At 36.7% G+C, this 20,718-nt stretch overlaps 1 protein-coding gene across 11 annotated transcripts in view; it reads right to left on the bottom strand.

Annotated features, from left to right (window-relative positions):
* Positions 1–20,718, bottom strand: part of LOC306870136 (fibrosin-1-like protein) — a 283,720-nt gene that overhangs the window by 216,762 nt on the left and 46,240 nt on the right. For all 11 annotated transcript variants that reach the window (XM_079417233.1, XM_079417238.1, XM_079417232.1 and 8 more), the window contains exon 2: positions 2,167–2,364. In XM_079417233.1, the coding sequence (XP_079273359.1) occupies positions 2,167–2,364 (198 nt within the window). The remainder of the gene's footprint in view (positions 1–2,166; positions 2,365–20,718) is intronic.

A 20,718-nucleotide genomic window follows, 5' to 3' on the forward strand; every position in this document is an offset into this window, starting at 1 on the left:
AATTACACCCCACACACACCCGGTCAATAAAACACGTAAAACAGACCAAAAATAGAAAAAAAATATTTGCATGCTTTGCTGACTTCAAAAAATCATTTGATTCTATTTGGCACAACAGATTATATTACAAACTTTACAAAGTGGTTTAGTGGGTACAGTTTATGACATCATAAAATCTATGAATTCAAACAACAAATGTGCAATACGAATCGGCAATAAACGTATTGAGCGAATTCTTCACCCAGAAGAGATTCAAGAGGTGTGTGGCAGGGTTGTAGCCCGAGTCCAATCTGTTCAACATTTACAGTAATGAAATAACGGAGCAGGTGGAACCGTCTACAGCCCTGGACTCACTCTACAAGACAAAAACATCAAGCTTTTGCTGTCCGCAGATGATCATCCTCTCCACAGGGACTACAGCAGCACCTAGACCTGCTGAGCTAGAACTGAGCCCTGGCAGGAAACAACAAAAAGACCAACATTAACAGATACCAGTTCAGTCTAGGCAGCACCGCCCGAGAACACATGATGCATACACTTACCTCGGCCTGATCATCACTGCATCGGGGGTTTCAGTATGGCAGTGAAAGCTCTCGAAGATAAAGCTCGAAGAGCTCTATATGCCATTAAGGGGAAAAAAATTACAGATTCCAATTTGGTGTAGAATCTTTGATAGCGTAATTCAGCCCATAGCGCTGTACAGAAGTAAGGTGTGGGGTCCACTCAGTGATCAGAACTACAGTAGATGGGACAGACGTCCAAAAGAATCCATACACACAGAAGTCCGCAAACTCACCCAATAATGCATGTTGGGCAGAATTAGGCCGATTCTCATTGATTATTAATATGCAAAAAAGATCACTAAAATGCATCTAAAATTGAGTAGCTACGTTTTAAAGTACTTAAAACTTACTAACTTGACTAACTCTACTAACACTAACCAGTCTCTCACCCAAACATCTAAAAACACACATCTAGAACACTGGGATCAAGAAACTAAAACCCAAGGTAAATTTCAATTCTATCGAACTATGAAATCAAATTATGAATGGGAAGAATATCTCCAGAGTGTCAGAGACACAAAGCAGAGACACATCCTGACCAAGTACAGGCTCAGTGAGCACAGTCTAGCCATCGAGACCGGCAGACACAAAGAGCTGCTTACCCAGAGAGCAAAGAGTGTGTGCTCACTGGAAGACAGGACAGAGATGCACTTCCTATTTCAATGCCACAAATTTAAATCAATAAGAGACCTGAACAAATTCACAAGCATCTTTAAGAACTTTACAGCCATGACTGAAGAGGAACAGATAAAGATAATATTAGGAGAGGGACAGACAGCAGCACTAGCGGCGAGATACGTGTGTGTGCCACAGCCTGAGAGACAGCAGGTGAATGTGTGTAATGTGTTACTGTGTCTAACCTCAGTGTGTTTCCCTACCACAGTGACCCTCAGTGCGTGTGTGTTTAAATGTGTTAAACACTGGCATCACATGTTCGAATTTGTTACACTGTTTAAGTGTAAATTGTGTTATGTTTTCTTCTAGCATTTTGATCTTTTCATGGTTAGGATTTTTTTTAGCACATATATTCCAATATTTGGAAATATTTTATTGTTTACAGTCAATAAAGCAATTTTTGAATTTGAAATTATAGACAGAACAACTGAATGACAGCTAGACATTCAGACAGACACGCACACAGACTGATAGATTCAAAGATCAACAGACGGATGGATGGACAGGTAGACAGACAGACAGACAGATAGATATAGACAGATTTTTCTCCACTTCAACCCTCCACATCCTGTACTGTCTGTACTATCACTATCAAGAAATGCTATAAGCCAAAACAAGGAAGAGAGAAAACAGATACTGGAAGGGAGAGATGGTTATATTTGTTCTTCTTGGTCATTAGCAGCACGCTGTGTGGCTTAACCACAGCTCTAGACCAGTAATCTGTCAGCCGCTGATGCACTGCTGTCACATTCATATCCACACACCTCACTGGACCCTTCCGGAAACAGCAGGCATTCAGCAACGACTGCGACAGCCAAATTAATCCGGTCAACACCGGTCAAAGCCGTCAACACTCATAGGCTTTGGGCGCCGCTGCTCTTGTCCATCAAGCTATCACTTAGCCTGCAGAAAGAGATGACAGACTCACTCGTTTGCTCTTCTTGGAGTATGTGTTCTTCAGCAAACGATCTTTCACCCGCTCCTGGTCTCGCTCCATGCTGGTGGCCAGATTGCAGAAGCCGTTCTCGTCTATGTCAGGGGTTACGTTCTCCTCGGCCTCCTTCTGTTGTTTGAGTACCATCTCCTCCCATTTCTTCTTTTCCATTTTAACTGAAACATTCTTGTTCTGATAGGGGGAAAAAGAACAGGACAGAAGGAGAGATGTTATCCACTTACTCTGCAGGTGAGAAGTTCATGATATCAGTTCAGTTACTGCAAAACGCATGTATACAACATCAAATACCTTTTAAAGACTAGGAAGAAGAAAGAAAAAGGAAGAGATGAGAGAAAGGATAGGAGTGGGAGAAAAAGCACAAAGGAGCAGAAAGGTAAGAAAATGGGTGGAAAGTAGCAGAAAGGAGTATAAAGTAGCAAAGTGTAATAAGGAAAGGAAAGGAAAGGAAAGGAAAGGAAAGGAAAGGAAAGGAAAGGAAAGGAAAGGAAAGGAAAGGAAAGGAAAGGAAAGGAAAGGAAAGGAAAGGAAAGGAAAGGAAAGGAAAGGAAAGGAAAGGAAAGGAAAAAAAAGAGCAGACAGAGGTGGAAAGGAGTAGGAAGGAAAAAGAGAAAGCAAAAGAATAAGAGGAAAGGAGGAACAAGAAGGAAAGAAACGATAAGAAGAAAAGAAAATGGAAAGGTTTGGAAGACGGAAAGGCACAGTAGAAGAGGAAGCAGAGAGGAAAGGAAAAGAAAAACAGTTTCCATAGCCGTGCATCTGTTTCATGTTTCTGCATGATAATCATAGGGTGACTTTTCCAGTAAGTCTGATATCATTCTCTGTTTCTGCTCACTTATTGTGTGATTAAAACAAAACCTGACAAGAAAAATAAACGGCAAAATACTGCACAGCTTTGTAAACATGACCTTGCCTGTTTAAATGAACTACAGCTATTTCCAGTTGGACAAACACATGGGTTCACAAAGGCCCATTTGCATCAAGTCAAAAAGCACTGCAAGATATCAAAACAAATCAATGCATCTGAAGATGAAATTAAACATAACAGGAGTAAGACTGTATGTACTCCACACACTCTTGGTTAAAAACTGAATCAAACTATGCATTTTTACTTATACTTCCATATTGTTTTGTTACACTGGATTTTGGGCCATATATTTACATTGAAACATCAACAATTGTTCATTCACTGAATACATTCAAACCTAAACATACAGAATGAGTGATTTATGTTTTTACAGTAGATAACCAGAACATGCACTTCTGTCCTTATCTCTGCCTCTGTAGGCTAAAATTCACCAGGACATGCAATTTAATATTAATTTAACACAGTCTCCATCGATGACCCATCAGACTCAGGACATAAAGCCTGAAATAGGAAAGCTTGGAGAGCTGGGTGGTATGGCACTATACATATTACACTGTGAAACTATAAAAATGTTTATATTAAAGTACTTTTGTTTTTTTAAGCTATAATTGGGCAGGTCTACTTTGTTATTTACCCATGAGAAGTAATGCCAATGCACAAGCATGAACTCATTATTTACTTATGAATAATCCAATTAAAAAAAAAAAAGTATTTAATTCACTGGAATTTCCAATGATGATGATGAAGATGAGGATAATAATAATTAGGAAAAGTATAAAACCATTCCAATTGAAATACCAAGAAAAATGACAAGTTTGTTTGTATCAGTTTGGTTGGTCACACTTGCAGTTAGCGCTAATGATCATGGAAATGATTTTGTGCTGTCAGTTTTATGGTAAGCAGAGCAAACTATTTTTTTTCTCTTAAAACCATGAGTATAGATTTTCAAAGGTCATCACAGTTTAAATAAAGCAAATAATAAGCTCCAGTTAAGAAACCCACCATGTGTTTACACATTTATCTTTCACAAACAAAGAAGGGCAAGGGTGAACATTCAACAAAACCTTACAGCATCTGGAAAGATTTTGGTATTTCGAATTGCTGGTGAACGCTGGGTCATGTGGAGTAAATCAGAACAGCTCGGTCTGAATGACCACAAGGCCTCAGAGAGCAAACACAAAAAACCACTGAGATTTGGTGGGAAAAGGAAAGAGTTTATTCCATTCCACAATACTCATCTAAACCACCTGCATCTGGTCAAGAAACATGTCCTAAAATCTGGCAACCAGCTGACGCTCACTATCCACATTGCTCCTCATGATCCACGACTGAATCCAACATAACATACAAAACAAACATTCATGTTGAAAGAGCGTGTGAGCGTGATCTGTTAAAATACTATACTATAACGGAAACGAGTATGAAATTACACTACAAAATAGAGAACATCTTTTTTTAAAATGAGCTATAAGCTCAAAGAATAATGAAGAAGTCTGTCCAAAAGAATATATATGAATAGTTCAGAGGAGTTAACCTGATCTGCCTTTTAGCAGCCACAGCAGGAGACGCCAAAGAGATTAAATATTGATCAAATGACACACTGGCTTCCTCTGAATAAAAGAGAAGACAACGATGGACAGAATGTGTGTTCAGGCCTTTCAATAGCAGTTTTGAGAATGTGGTTGATGTGGCTTAATGGGAGAGTTGAACCAAAAAAAAAAGGATTGTGTCATTTGTGTACTATATATATGGACTATATTACAGACAAGATTCTGGTGATTTATCATTAAAGGGCCCATGGCATGAAAATGTAACTTTATGAGGTTTTTTAACATTAAAATGAGTTCCCCTAGCCTGCCTATGGTCCCCCAGTGGCTAGAAATGGCGATAGGTGTAAACCGAGCCCTGGGTATCCTGCTTCTCCTTTGAGAAAATGAAAGCTCAGATGACCCAATCTGGAATCTTCCCATCATGTCGTCATACGGGGAAAGGTTACCTCCCCTTTCTCTGCTTTGCCCGCCCATGAGAAAATGAGCTACGACCGTGCGAGGCGAGCGAGAGACATCATGGCTTGCAATCGAGCGAAGCATTGTTTTTTGGCACTTCAGATCGGTTCTAGTCTATGAACTGTCACATACTGTAATACAACCGAATGCCCAATAAAGCTGTTCACATTTACATATTTTCTGTTGTCATACATAAAACAAGTATAAATAGTAAACACGACCCATACGTTAACCCTGAATCACTCTCACTATACTCCTTAAATCAGGATTTATAATCGCAACATCGACTGATAAAATCAATATACATCTAACTTGCACTAAAAAGCCATATGCAGTGGTTTTGGCTATATTACAGTTATAAACTGTGCATATTAACAGACAAATTATGTTCATATTTAAAAGTCTAAACAGTCAGTAAGCGACAGATGCTTGGAAAGGCTGTTTTGTAAGTGATTTATTGATGAGCCTGCTGCTTTAAGGCAAACTGAAAGCGCTGCTTCTCTGCCGCTCGCTGCTCAGAACAGATGAAGAATATCGGAGATCTCATTTGTACGACATCTGAGACTTTCTCTGTGAACTTTATGAACTTTACATAATCGTAAATGCACTAAATTTAAGTCAGAGCATAAAAACCAATGTTCAGAAATGTTCTGCTTGAAGTGAAACTGTTCAAAGTATTTTTTGATACAAGCAATAAATCACATGACTGGTACTTTACAGTGCCTCAACTCCGCAATTCATCGCCTCTGCTGCTACACACGTCCTCAAAAAGCTGTCAAAACAACTACGAGAGCCCTCCATCACAGCACTAATGTATTTCCAAAGAGTTCAGTGAAGTCAGAGCTTATATTTTGGTTAATGTGGCATAAAGACATCACAGCTGAATATCTGTCGTGTCACACAAGACAGCTTTGATTCTGTAAGTCAACATGGCTTCATCAGTGGAACACCTACACAAGCATCTGACACTTCCTGTGCTCGGCGTAAGGGAGAAACAGCATGTCAAGTGCAATTCTCGTTTCAGCACTTCCACCAGCTTTCCTGCATGCAGCCGTCAGCTACTGATCTTTGCCTCCTCAGCTATCCAGAGGAGAAAGATAGAGAGCGGGAGAGAGATGAATAGTGAATGGATGTTAGACAAACATACTCTCCACCTGTGGCTGGTGTGTGGTGAGCGCACTGGCGCTGTTGTACTGTGGCTGCCGTCGCATCATCCAAGTGGATGCTGCACACTGGTGGTGGTTGAGGAGAAATTTATAAATCATTTAAAACTTCCTTGCTTTAACATTTTAACACAAACATTGTTAGTGCTTGTCTTGTATCGCCAAAATAAAAGGCTATTAACTTTCTAGACCCCATTAAAGGTTTAACAGGATCTGCAGCTAAAATCTTCCTTTCGAGGAAAGAGTGATCATTCAGCTAGTTTAATGGACTGCATCTTACAACTCATGCATCTGGAAGTAGCCTTTGTATGGAAATACCCATCTGCATTATTGAACCGCCAGGATGCAGTGAACTCCAACTCCATTAAGGTACCATAAATTATCGCCTCGCAACATGATAAAATTACACTAAGTGGAAATGTGTTTTTAAGGGATTTTCTGCTAGATGTGCACTAACTGCCGTTGCTTTGGTGAAAGCGAATCCGCCAGGATCAATTAGTCTGCGGGAATATTCCCACCCAAGCAGACCACAAACTGGAAATCAAGCCAATATACTGCATCTGATGGCCAAAACTGAGAGAGATAGAGAGAGAGATTTGTAACAGCACTTCAGAAATATTTATAAGTGCTCTGAGGGCACAGAGAATCTGACAGGCTGTAGATTTATGTGTATATGATGAGCTGTTTCTGCACACGCTCAGATCGGTGGGATAAATCACTACATTAGTGAGCAGAGTTAAATTGCATTGATTTAGCAGAGTGTTCGACACTGTGCTGGCAGTCTGTGCAAATGAATGGAGTTGTCAGCTCCTGCACATGGACACACACACACACACACACACCTTTAATTAAGTCACATTGAAATCACAATTTACAGCGTCTTACACAGGCAAAATCTCTCTGAACAGTAGAGGTCTGACAGCAGAGAAGCAACTGAATGTGTGTGCTCAGCTAAATATACCTACAAGTGATGCATAAATTACCCACAGGCTTTAGGTGCTAGAACTAAGTATGAAACATAAGTATGAGACACAAAAAAAAGCAATTTGCACTTTCTGGAAGTTTACATGTTTCTCAGGGGTTAAAATGGACATATTAAAAGATAATTAACTATGAAAAAAAACCCCACAAAGTTGCTTATTGCTTTTCCATGTTTGAAGCAAGAGCAGTAAAATTACATCAGTAATGCATATATTAAGATTTGTATTATTATTTATATCTATACACACACACACACACACACACACAACTATAATCTACTAAAAAGTGGCTTTGGAAGTAAATCTCAATAAATCTTTTACTGATCCTAATTTACATAGAAATCAATAACACTGCACTTAACTAGCATCAAACTGACAGCCCTAATATTAACTTTTTTTCCCATTTGTGCAATTTATAAAGGTCTATTCACAACAAGTGTGATGCAATTCTGACAAATAATAATTAGTGGTCAACCAATATATCATCCATGCCAATTTACTGGCCAATATTTGGGATTTTCATGATTGGCTGATAAATTTTGGCCAATGTGTCAGAAGAGACCACACACAGGACTTTTATTTTGACAGTTCTGCTTTTACTATTTTTACATCGTGTGATATTTATATTGGCTTAATATTGGTCATTAGCCACCTTGCTCCATAAGATATCAGCATTCAAAAAATCCATATCGGTCCACCACTAATGATAATATGTGTTAATTTGATGTTTCATGCCAATTGCAATATTCCAATAAAATAAGTAAACAAAATAATAATTAAAAAACACAAACAATGCAAAAACTTCAGGTCTTAACAATATAAACTGTAAATAAATAAATAAATAATTTAATTAAGTGAAATGATCTCTTTGTTTGTTATAGCATGTCTTGTGTATGGAAGACAAAATTAGCTGTTTCAAGAAATGTATTTCAATTTTTCTGCTCGACTGAAAATGAGACTTGCCAAACATATGGACTCTATGTGAATGAACTTTCAAAACAGCGGTGAGAAGTGAATGTTGGTCAGGTCTCTGAGGTTGCCCTCATTAGTAAATCAAGCTGCTCAGAGGACAGCACAGAGCAGTTCTGTCTGTTCCTCTCTCTTTCCCTCTATCTGCACCTCTCTGTGTAAGTGACCAAGCAGGAGGCTGCTTGTTCCAAGTCATTAAAAAGCATCCACAGACCCGAGAAGGCCCAGAGTTTTGGCTCATTACTTCGATTCCCCATGGAGCTCTGCAGGAGAATCTCCATCTTAAACACTACCTCCATTCGGGCCCAGTGCCCTGACTCTCCCCGTCTCATCTGCAGATTCCACTGAATCAGCTCCTCTAGTTACTGCCACAGCCTGTCCCTGACTCTCAGCCTCACATAAGAGCTTTGATTTAACATCTGGCCCCTGAAAACCAGAGACAGGGAACTTAAAGTCAACTCCAACCACTGATTTACCAACATCATGTCAAAAGCAGAATCTGTGTAGGAAAACGGGTTAGATCGTCTAGAGGCTTGGCATTACACTAAATTCACCAGAAAAGAACCGGTACAGTTTCACAAATTTCTTTTACATATGCGTGATGTGTGTAATCACAGAAATGTATATTTCTGCTATATGGACACACTACGTTGACACAGCCACCTCTGATAATGTAGTAGAAACATTCATTTTCTGTAAAACTCTTTTGAAATGACGCATTACATTATAAAAAAAAAAAAAGTGAATTGAAGGAACATTTTGAATTAAAATACATCAATACTGCATATATATTATGATTCTTATTTATTTATATGTACACACATTTGACTATAATGGGTTGGACCAAGTGAAAAAAGCAAGAGACAAAAATATATATACAGAATCCAGACAATATATAGAATGTCTTACAGAACGATAGATCTTATAGCCAGAATTACTGATAGATAAAGAACAGACAGAACAACAGAATAGATTGATAGAACAGCAGACAGAATGATAGACAGAGTGATAGTACGATAAACAGAACTAAGAGAGACAGAGACAGAAGTTCTAATTTATTACACTGTTTATTTACGTTTATATTGTTATGTTTTTATTCTATTATTTTGATCTTTTCATTGTTATTATATTTTTCCACATATATTTCAAGCTTTGGCAATACTGTATTTTTTTTACAGTCATGCCAATAAAGCAATTTTGAACTGAATTGAAGTGAGAGAGAGGCAGATAGACAGATATTATTAATACATTATAGATATTTTTTCTTCTATAAGCCAACTTATCTTAAAAATAAGCATTTATGATCCTAAAAAAACTACTTGAGATCTAAATAAAATATTACATCCAAGAAGCTCATCTTTTTCATCATCAAAAATATGCATTTTATGAAAGCATTAAAAGTATCTTCATGAACACGAATCCATTTATTTGATTCTACTCATAACAGCAGAAATTACTTCAGACTATCCTATCAACCACTTTGAGCCCGATGAAACGTGAGGATTCCCAAACTGGCAATTTAATATATTTAATAAACTCCACTCATCTTTTTAATAAATGGCAAGGTGTCATTTACTGCAGCAGAACCAGATGGAACATTTACTACAGCTACACAGCTGATGGCTCCAGTGGGACAGGCCTCGTTACGGTCTGTATATGCAGATATAAAAACCTGTTAAAAAAACCCTGAAGACTAAAGAGAAGCAAATTGAAAGTTTAAGAGAGTTAAGCCCAAGAACCATCGCTTTCCTGAACTGAATGCATTTTTCTTCACATCCAGCTCAGGTCTTGAAACCTCTACTAATTACTCTTCTTACATAAATGTACTGTTGCTTTAAGAGGAATCAGAGCGCTGGGCAAATTTAGCCCATGCTTGGCTTGAGTTGAACAGCCCAGTGTGGCGTCCTCCAGTGACTAGATAACTGCTTCCTGCTGCACTGTGCTTGCTTCCTGCTGTGAGGTTCTTGAGAGTGAGGACTGACTGAGCTCAGAGCAAAATGACAGTGACGCTGCAAAACAATCTGGCCTAAAAAACAAGGTCAGATTTTAGGGCTATTACTGTCAAACTGCCTAAGCCTTATAAATGCACTCATCCTTAGTGAAACCCGTGATCTGGTGTTTGGAGAGTCAGTTCTCCTGAACGCATGCACCACAAGGCTAGTGGTGCATCCGGCGATGCCCGTCACTCAACTAAAGCTGTAAACTATACAGAGAACTGTGTCAGTTGTTACAATACTATAATATTAAAGGTTACAATTATTAATTCAATTTAAATGCTAATTGAGTTGCATATAAGTATTTAAATTGAACAAAGAGGTTATATATTTAATGACAATTATGTTATTTTCAAGCTTACGAACGTGGCTTTTCTGAGGTAAATGTAATGTTACGTGACATTTTTTACAAGCTGTTTTTTGACGTCTCTCCGCAGTTGCAACACTGATTGAGCGATTAGACATTCAACATCTTTCAACATACCTTCTGACAGTCTGTTTGTTTGGTGCTATAACTCGAAGTAAAGAAAAATTCAATTGGCTCACATGCTGTTTGAACTGAGGCACACCATATAATTTGAAACCCAACCCTTTGCACAAAGCTTATTGTTATTTTTGGATGGGAGGTACACTAGAATAATGTTTAGTTCATGCATAAACTGAAAACTGTATAGACTAAAAGATTAATTTAAGAACCGATCAAAATGAACGATAGTAGTGGCTCAATTTCCTCTGACTAAATCTATGGAACCTCAAGTAATAAAAATCCAGACGGGTGATGCACAACAGCTTCATGTGTTTCTGCAAATCTTAATGTAGAGCTCCTATTTATTTAAAACACACATTCCATTTGACTTGCAAAAGCCTGGGTGCCTTTCCAGTTTGTTGACTAATGTCATATTTTGGAAGGTCTGAGAACATATTTGACTAATTAAGTCTGCTGATGACAAATCTCTGACTCATCTCTTGGAGTGTTTTGCTGAAACTCTATGTTAATGAGCTCATCTAACAAGCTGTGTGAAGATCATCATCTGTCAACAAATCAGACCTATAACAAGATATTAAAATTCACTATGTATGAATGATGAGGGAGGCAGGGCTGAAAGCCGATACATGTATGAGTTAACTTGATCATATAAAGTCAATGATAATTCTACACCCCAAAAAAAAAAGCTAGGCCTAAATTTTAGATCTGAACTGCAAAACTTCATGTACTGTGTTAGACTAACTGGGACTTGTCACACCACTACATACTGCTGCCCTCTTGTTGGTTTAAATGCTTCTATTGTCCTCACTTGTAAAGAATCTGCTATCTGATTATATGTAAATGTACAATTTTAATCCATTTGGATTACACGGTCTTAACATATATAACATAAAATAATGAACCTGAAATAGATTTAATACAAGAATTCTTACCAGTTTCAATTTGATATACAATTCAAATATATAAATCCTGAAGGATGTAAAAAATTATTTTTTTATTGCAAAACAAATGTACTGTAAATGTCAAGCTAAACTCTGCAGTACTGGCCACCTTTATGGCTACTACAGAAAATCTTTAACCACAGAAATTTACCATAACTTATGAGAAAAATAGGCCATTCAGCCAACATATAAATTAAACTCAATTATCCAATGCTACATACATACTTTCTCTGATGTGTGACATCATCAGAAACATACTATTTTTAATCTGTTTCCTTTGACTTAATGATATTCAGTTGTTTTAGCTAATAATAGCTCACCGCTTCAATTAAGCTTGACAGAAACATATGTATTACAAGGTTAAACAAGTACAACGAGCCCTTCGGTTGAGTGGCACATTCATTGTGAGCGTGAGTGTGTCTCCCTGAGAGAAGACCTACTTAAGGCAAATCTTCACCTCAGGAAACCTCAACCATCCATATCCCTCTCATATCTTGCATAGCGTTCTCTGGGGAAATATCACCTTTGACCTCTTCTCTCTGTGTCTGTGTACGATTTATTCATACATCAGCTCAACACTTCTCAAGGGAGAAGGGAAAAAATCCCATTCCTCTCACATCTTGAACCTCCAAGCTAAACAGCTTCTCCCATACAGCAGTCAAAACGAAATTGTCCTCTAAAAAGCTGTAGTACATTTCAGGCGGTCGACATCGACACGTTGGAAAATTGTGATCAGCGATGATGTCATAGCGCAGTGGTTCTCCAACAGCGTGCAGCGGCACCCCGGGGTGCAGTGAAAACACTTCCACGCAGCCTCCGGTTCCTCGCGCTGCCAAAGCCAAGACAGCCTGCCATTTACCGTTAATACATCTGAACGTATGCCAAAGTCAATCTCATAAAGAAAGGCTTGTTTCATTCTTAAATTATGAATCTTGGATGATCACTTGCTGGGCTGCCACGGTGTGTGTATCTAAGAAGGTGACCTGCTGATGTTCCTGACTGAATTCAGCTGCACACTACGAAACTCGCACTAAATCTAGTGTTGTAAGACATAGCATTTCAAATAAATGTGGAAAAATCCACTATATATATATATATATATATATATATATATATATATATATATATATATATATATATATATATATATATATATATATAAAATCTAAAAATACTGATACGGCAATACTTATTTTGATGTTAAAGCGATAACCAATAAACATTGGTTGATTAACTGAGCATTCAATGATGCAATGGTAATCTAAATGTAAAAACGGGCAATTAACAAAATAAAAAAAATATTTTATTATATTTTTTTATTATCAGCTGAATATCAGTATGGTGCCAATTATGTATGCCTACCAATTATGATTAATTTATTTGTTTTTAACTGATAATAATAATCATACCAATTATGATTAATTTATTAGTTTTTAACTGATAATAATAATAATAATAATAATAATAATAATAATGTATAATCAACCATTATTGAAACTAGTATAAAATCAATATGGTGTGAATATATTGTGCATTATAATTAGTGATCAACTGGTTTTTAAATAAATACAAATGTAGATATTTACAAAATACAATTCAATGAGACAAATAAGATTACATAAACCTGCTTAAAAGAAAATGTAACTTTACAAAAAAATTATCTTAATTCACAAATAATAAAAAGGTTAGCTATCCATTGCCAAGTAGAATCCGCTTTCAGTAGAATTTCAAAGCGGGAAAAACACTTCTGGTTGTTAGCTGAAATATCGTTTTATTACTAAGCCACCAAACCAAGTCCACACATACTTTATCACATTGATGTTTAATTACTGTGACGACACTTCTGATTGATAACTATATAAACACACAGCAAGAGACTAAAAGATCATTTCTGAATACCAATTTAAATTTGGTGTCGCATGAACAAGAAAAACACGTCCAAAATCTGTGAGAACAAACTAAATAAATACATGTTTGGTAGCACAACTCTAAAACGTGGCACAAATTAAATTTAGGCTTAAATCCTATCTTTTTAGTTTGAGAAAATGCTAGAAATTGGATAATGGATGCTTTGTTAACAACACTGAAATTACGTGTCAGTACAAGCAAATAACAGAAACGATGGCGCACCACACGCTGAAAAGACCAGCACACCTGATGAGTGTTTTCTATTCACTCAAAGCAGGCAATTATGAATAAGTCTAAGTGTCACAGCAGAAAATGAGTGGGCCTCTCTACATGAGAAGGGGGGCTTTGTTTAATTGTACGCAGGAGAGAGACGAGGCGAGAGAGGGAGAGAAATGGGAGCGAGACGTGAAAGAGAGATGAGAGAGATGTAAGGTTAAGGGCTATCTATTATGCATGACAGAAAGCTTTTGGCAATGCGCCTCTGTAGGAGGACGTGTGGAGATTGAGTCACAGCGAGAGAAGCAGGCCAGAGGCTAAATCCCTCCAGTACAAGAGATCATCAGAACCTGTGCTCACCATTACACCTGACTGACACCACGGCAGGAGAGGAAATTACACTATGAATGGCAAACAAGCATAATCTAGAGAGCAGAAGGACCCACTGCCGATATAATGCAGATTTGGGCTTGGGGTGGGACTGTCTGCGTGGCTGCCCAATGGTAGGTGAAGGGAGTTCTTGGGAATACAACAGATTAACAACTTCAAAAATTAAATGAACAATGCTTGTTTTAGAGCTGCCAAAGCCATCTGACACCAACCAGCAACAGCAAGCAGAAATTCATGGTTCTCAGCTAGCTATTTAAAAAGGCATATGTTCAGGCCCAGCTTCCCCAACTTTCAATAGGAAATGTGTCAAGGCTGGAAAAATGGTTGATTGATTGCCATGTCAGCTAGCACAGTGAAAAATACATAAACAAACAAACATACATCCATTATATATATATATATATATATATATATATATATATATATATATATATATATATATATATATATATATATATATATATATATATATATATATATATATATATATATATATATATATATATATAAATAAATATAATGTTTACACAGGACAAACAATCTGAATAAAATGGATTATGAGCCTATGAACATGAAAAAATTATTTGAAAAAAGGGGATATATCATGTAAATTTAAATACCATTATTAGTGATACTTAAAAAATGAAACATAGATACCATGTTAATACTACACAAGATAATATTGTAAATAATCCAGTAACAACCTGGTTTACACGTGGCAGTATTGTAGTTTAATGCTGGTTGCCAGCATCATAAGACGATAATAATAATAATAATAATAATAATACAAAATAAAATAAAAATTAATTTTCCCAAATTGTCTCATTATTAAGATGATATTTTTATTGTGATTTTATTTGGCCAGAACTAGAGTGTCATGAAAACGTAATATCATAACAGACCAATTTTAAAATTTAAATTACATAAATACCAAAACCATGAGAATATATAACTATAAATATACCGACAGTCCTAACACAAATTATGTGTGCACTGCGCTGTAAAAAGAAAAAAAAGTTGAGCCAACTTAAAATTAAGGCAACCAGCTTCAGCAGATTTTTGAGTTCTCTCAACCTATTTTTGTAGGAGATTCTCAACTTTTTGTTGTATAAACTTAACACAAGTTGAGAAAACTCAAAAATCTGCTGAAACTGGTTGCCTTAAAATTTTAAGTTGGCTCAACTTTTTTTTTTACAGTGTGTGGGTAGCCAATCATAGAAAAATAGATAAATATTGACTGATTAATCAGCCTCTCATTAGTATATTCAAACAGTTTATTAAGAAAGCAAAGTAAAGACTGAAGCAACTTAAAACAACAAGAAAGGCTGCAGTAATATTCTTAAAAATGAACAGAACAGTTAATGAAATACAGCCACAAGACATGCATCCTCATCAGAGGAAACGCTGGACTGTTCAAGGCTACCTTAAATTTAAACATGCTTTGCAAGGCCTGGCTTTTCTCAAGAGGTGTGTGTGTCTGTCTGTGCGCTTTAATAAGAAGCAATCCATTCACTTCCTGCAGGGAGACATGTTTATAAAGCTCCTGCATTTGGTGAGGAGGCAGAGAAACTGATTAGCTTCACAGCAGGCACGCACACTTTCAGCTACTGGCAAAAGAGCAAAAAGGTGAAACAAACTCTCTTGTGAGACATTGTGTAAACGTGTAGGATGAATCTGACAACATACACCATCTGAGATAATCGTTTTTCTCAGATGCTTCATTTACCCAGCATGCACTTCACCCTTCTGCTCTTCCCTGCCTGACAGAAGGCACAAAGCACATTTGCAGGATTGAATTGGTCTCTGAATCTTATTTGTCTCCAAACTATCATTTTAAGTTGGAGCCGTGGCTCCATGTGCTCCAGACGTGATGACTTTTGATGGTCATGTGGGTTATACCAGTTCAGATCTGGCCTGTGTTGTGTCCAGGCTCGGCTGTAAATTGTGTGTCACTTTCGATTACATTGGTTACATTTCAACGAAATACAGCCTGAAATAATAATTACCGATAGAGTTCTGTAGGGATGATGTCATTTTATAGGCCAACTCAGAAGCAAATAAGATTTTTTCACTGGCAACACAACATATGAACTTTTGAGACACGTAAAAAAAAAAAAAAAATGCTAACCCATTTCCAGGTTTTAGGATTCATTCCTGCAGCAAAATGATGACTAGGGATGAAACGATGCTACATTTCTCCACTGATACCCAATAGTCGATACTTCTAGTTAATATGATACAAACAGCCAATTCAAAATGACATCTGTCAAAGCCAATAATTTGGCTTTCTTAAAGAAAACGCATAACTCATTTCAAAAAGTGAAAATTTCATATATTCTCGATTCATTACATGCAAAGTAACATATTTCAAAAGTTTTATCGTTTTAATTTTGATGATTAGAGCTTACAGCTCACGAAAGCCAAAAATCCAGTATCTCAAAATATTCCAATATTTCCGAAGATCAATCAAAAAAAGGATTTGCAAAACAGAAAAGGTTCAAGTTCTTTAAAGTATGTTCATTTATGCACTCGATACTTGCTCGGGCTCCTTTAGCACAAACTCCAGCATCAGTGAGGTGTATAAAAAAATATTAATATAAATGATATATTACTTAAATATATGCATGTGTGTATTTATATAAATATACACAGTACATACATCTATTATGTAAACAAACTTTTATTGTGGATGCATTTAATTGATTTGACAGCACTTAAACTCTTTCAACTAATGTTGTAAACTATACAGAGAAATCTCTCATTTAATACATTATTAGAGGTTAAAATTAACAGCAAAGCCCACATTTACTGTTTACATTGTGTTAAAATGGACAAAAGACATTTTCTTGATACACACATTGCAGTCAGAAACGTTTTTCTTGACAGGATATAATCAACCTGGTTAATTGTTATTGGCCAATAGTGCAGAAACTGCTTTTAATCAGCTAATACTGATTATATATATATATATATATATATATATATATATATATATATAAGCGGTGCATCCCAAACAATGACCAAAAAAGGAATAAAGAGTCACTGTTTACTTAGTCATTTCAAAGAGTTATTTGTATAGGTCTTTTCATTATATCAATGATCTCAAAGCAGCTTTAAAGAAAATTGGGTCTTAATGTCCCCAAATTCAAATGCAACTGTGGTAAGGGAGAAAAAAACTGGGTGGTGACCCAAACATTACTGCAAAGTTTTATGACTGAAACCAAACCCACACTTACACCTTTTTCTCCTTCCTTTTCCTAATGAGTAGATGCACTAATTCTCACAACTCAGAAGTGAAGGGGGCGGGGGTATGTGCACCTCAATGACAAATTCCTAAAAAAAAAAAAAACTCACTGGAAAGATTCTGTTGAGCAGAAAATAGAAGAACAAATTAAATCATTCCAAAAGCCTAAAAGAACCCCTCTACTCGACTTTCCCTGCTTCTCTCTTCCCGAATCACCCTGATGAAATGATCACTCCCAATAATCAAGAGAAACTCTGGACGGCGGTGGTTCTTCAGGGAGCCACTTAACCACAGGCTAACGCTGGTAATTAGCTCCAGCCGGCAGGAGGGGAAAGATCTGTGCCACCTGCAGGAGAACACGTACTCCGGAAAATAAGGAGGTCAAGAAATGAGGGGGACTCTTAAAACGTGGTTGTTTGATTAACACCGTGCCCCAGCTCTTTATTTACAAGGCATGCATGCTTGCTTGAATGCCGAAGCATAGATTTAAAATTAATAATGAGACTGGATTGCTTAGATAATTATTTAATTGTCAAACTCTGCAGTCCATAATTCTAAGAGCTTAGTAATTAAATGGATTAATTGGCCCAAGTACGATGCCAGCATAATGAGACGGCTGATCAGTGTACTGACTGACTGAAGAGCTTTAGCTATACTCCTGTTCATTGTTTGCTGGTGAAGAGTTATGGAAGATCTCGAAGCTCCCATTAATGTAAAGTTGGTGGCCTGGCAATCTCAAAATCAAAGTTTTTTATAAATGATGTTCAAGCTGATTCATGGAGCATTTGTATATCACTTTAATGTATATGAGCTAATGAGACTCACACAATATGCAGAAAACTAAAGCAGTCCTCCTGTTTATGCCACTTATCAGTCTGATAGTATTTTCGCTCAGTAAGTTATTTCTGCATTATAAACTCATCCATCAACAACAGACCGAGAGAGAGTGACAGAGAGAGAGAGAGCTGTATAGTACTGGCACCAAACCCAGTGTGTCCTGCCAGCAACTACAGCAGCTAAATGGACAGACGGCAACAAATACACCAGTACGCAATAAAATACACATCTACACTGACAGCCAGACTTTTAGCCTTATTAAAACAGCTTTAAATGTAATATAATCATTGATCATATTTTAAACTGTCAGCAGATAACAAGAGCACATACTGATTGTATTGAGGACACAGGCCCTAGATCTCAAATCTTCATCTTCAACAATATCTGCTCTATAGACAGACAGAATTTGGCATCTGAAAGTTTATTTAAAGATATGAATTATTTTATTCAGCAAGGATGCATTGAATTGATCTAAATTGACGGAAAAAACTTTCAGCATATTAGAAAGAAATTGGAGTAATGGCTGCTGAAAACTGCTTTGCCATCGCAGGGGAAAACAACATTTTAAACTATATTCAATAAAATATATTACAAATAGAAGAGTCATAATATTTCACAATGGTATTTCTGATAAAATAAATGCAGCCTTGGTGAGCATAAGAGACTTAATAATGTAAATAAAAATGATTATAATGAACAAACAATATTTTTTTTATAAACAACTTTTTATTTTCAGAAATAAAATAAATATTTTTCACAGCAGTTTTTTTTAACTCGTTTTTAACAACTTTACTGCCATTGTTTGTCTCTTATTTGAAATGACTTGTGCTTTCCTCATTTGTAAGTTGCTTTAGATAAGAGCATGGGCAAAGGGGCCGTGACAAATGGAGAAATAAAAGCATCTCTCTGCTCCATAAATCAGATCCGCATGCTGCCAGTGATTTGTGTTTACCCGCGTGTGTGTGTCCCCAACAAAAATGAACATCAATATCAGCAGCAGCAGCGTTCCCCACGCCATGAACGGAACATGACAGGCCAACAGGAAATTGCTTTATTATTAATTCAGAATCTTGTATAAAAACTGTCCTCTAGCCTGCACATAAGGTGATCACTGGGGATGGAGCGAGTGCATTAATCAACTCCTTAATGAATAAAACATGAGCCATAATGCTTTAAACGATTCCAAATCGCCTTTTCATATCCTCCAATAGTGATTTGAGGATCAGGTTAATGGCAGAGGAAATGATATCATAAGCTTTAATATTCACCGAGTTAAGGAGCTCTGGAAATGACTTCTAATCATTCTGTGTCATGTTGTGACTTTCTCCAACATACAATATTTAATAAGCAATTAGATGACACGTTCTGCAACTAATATAAGAGCATGCAATGTAACTGCACAGGCACACAGATATTAAAATCTGATGATATGATTCATCTTCAAGTCATACCATCTTTTATGGACATTTACATTATACATGATGGCAAGTTTTTTTTTTTTTTTCAATTTTAATTAAGGTATGCCATTGATTTTGTATTGGACTTTGTATATAATATTTTTTTGGACACAGTAATGAAGTCTTCTTTGGAAATGTACCATAGTAATGATATTTTTGTGCATGCACGTGTCATGGTAATACTATGTTTTTGGAGATATACTGAATGCATCAAGGTAATCATGCTATATGAACATGTACCAGAGCATTACCATGACTTTCTGGACAGATACCATGATATCATCCTGATTTAATACCATGGCATTCTATGGAGCACCCTGAAGTACCATGCAAACACCATGTCGTGCAGTAATGGTAATACTATGGTACTCTGAAATGTAACATGGTAATACCACAGCACGGCATGTAAATATAAAAAAGATCAGGGTACTTTTTCATAAGAAGCGTTTTTAAAAATACCAAAATAATTTCAAGCAATCAAAACATTAACTGAAAGTGAGCCATCATTTCTAAAAATGCTATAATTAATATACCCTGCCGTCCTCTAATCACACACGTGAAAACATGATAGTACCACGGTACATGTTCAAACAACGTCAATATCACAAAAAAACATGGCAATACATGTTATTTTTGGTACTTTTTTTTTGTAAGAAGCGTCCTCAAAAATGCAAAAACTATTTCAAGCAATCAAAAAATAAACTGCAAACAGAACAAACGCAGTGTTCAGAATGAGGTCAAGAAAGTGAGGCATCATTTCCAACAGCACTATAATTACCCAGCCGTCCTCGAATCGCACACACTCATCTCAGCAGCATCCAAAAGGAACAGCATTCGGGTTCATCTAATTCAATTACATCCATGTCAGGCAGAGGCTCCTGTAAGATTCTGGTTGTCGTGGTGACTGAGATGGTACTTAAACGTGATTAATTAGTTGCTTCTCCTCCAATTACCAGGCAGGAAGTCTCCCCGTCGACAAGCTGTCATGGAGGGGGATTGAACGAGAGAAAAACACGCAGTCTAGTTGGTTTTCCTGTTTTTTTCACCCCCAATTCTTGTTTTCTCACT

The sequence above is a fragment of the Barbus barbus genome (genome assembly GCF_936440315.1).
Source record: "Barbus barbus genome assembly, chromosome: 5".
Lineage (NCBI taxonomy): Eukaryota > Metazoa > Chordata > Actinopteri > Cypriniformes > Cyprinidae > Barbus > Barbus barbus.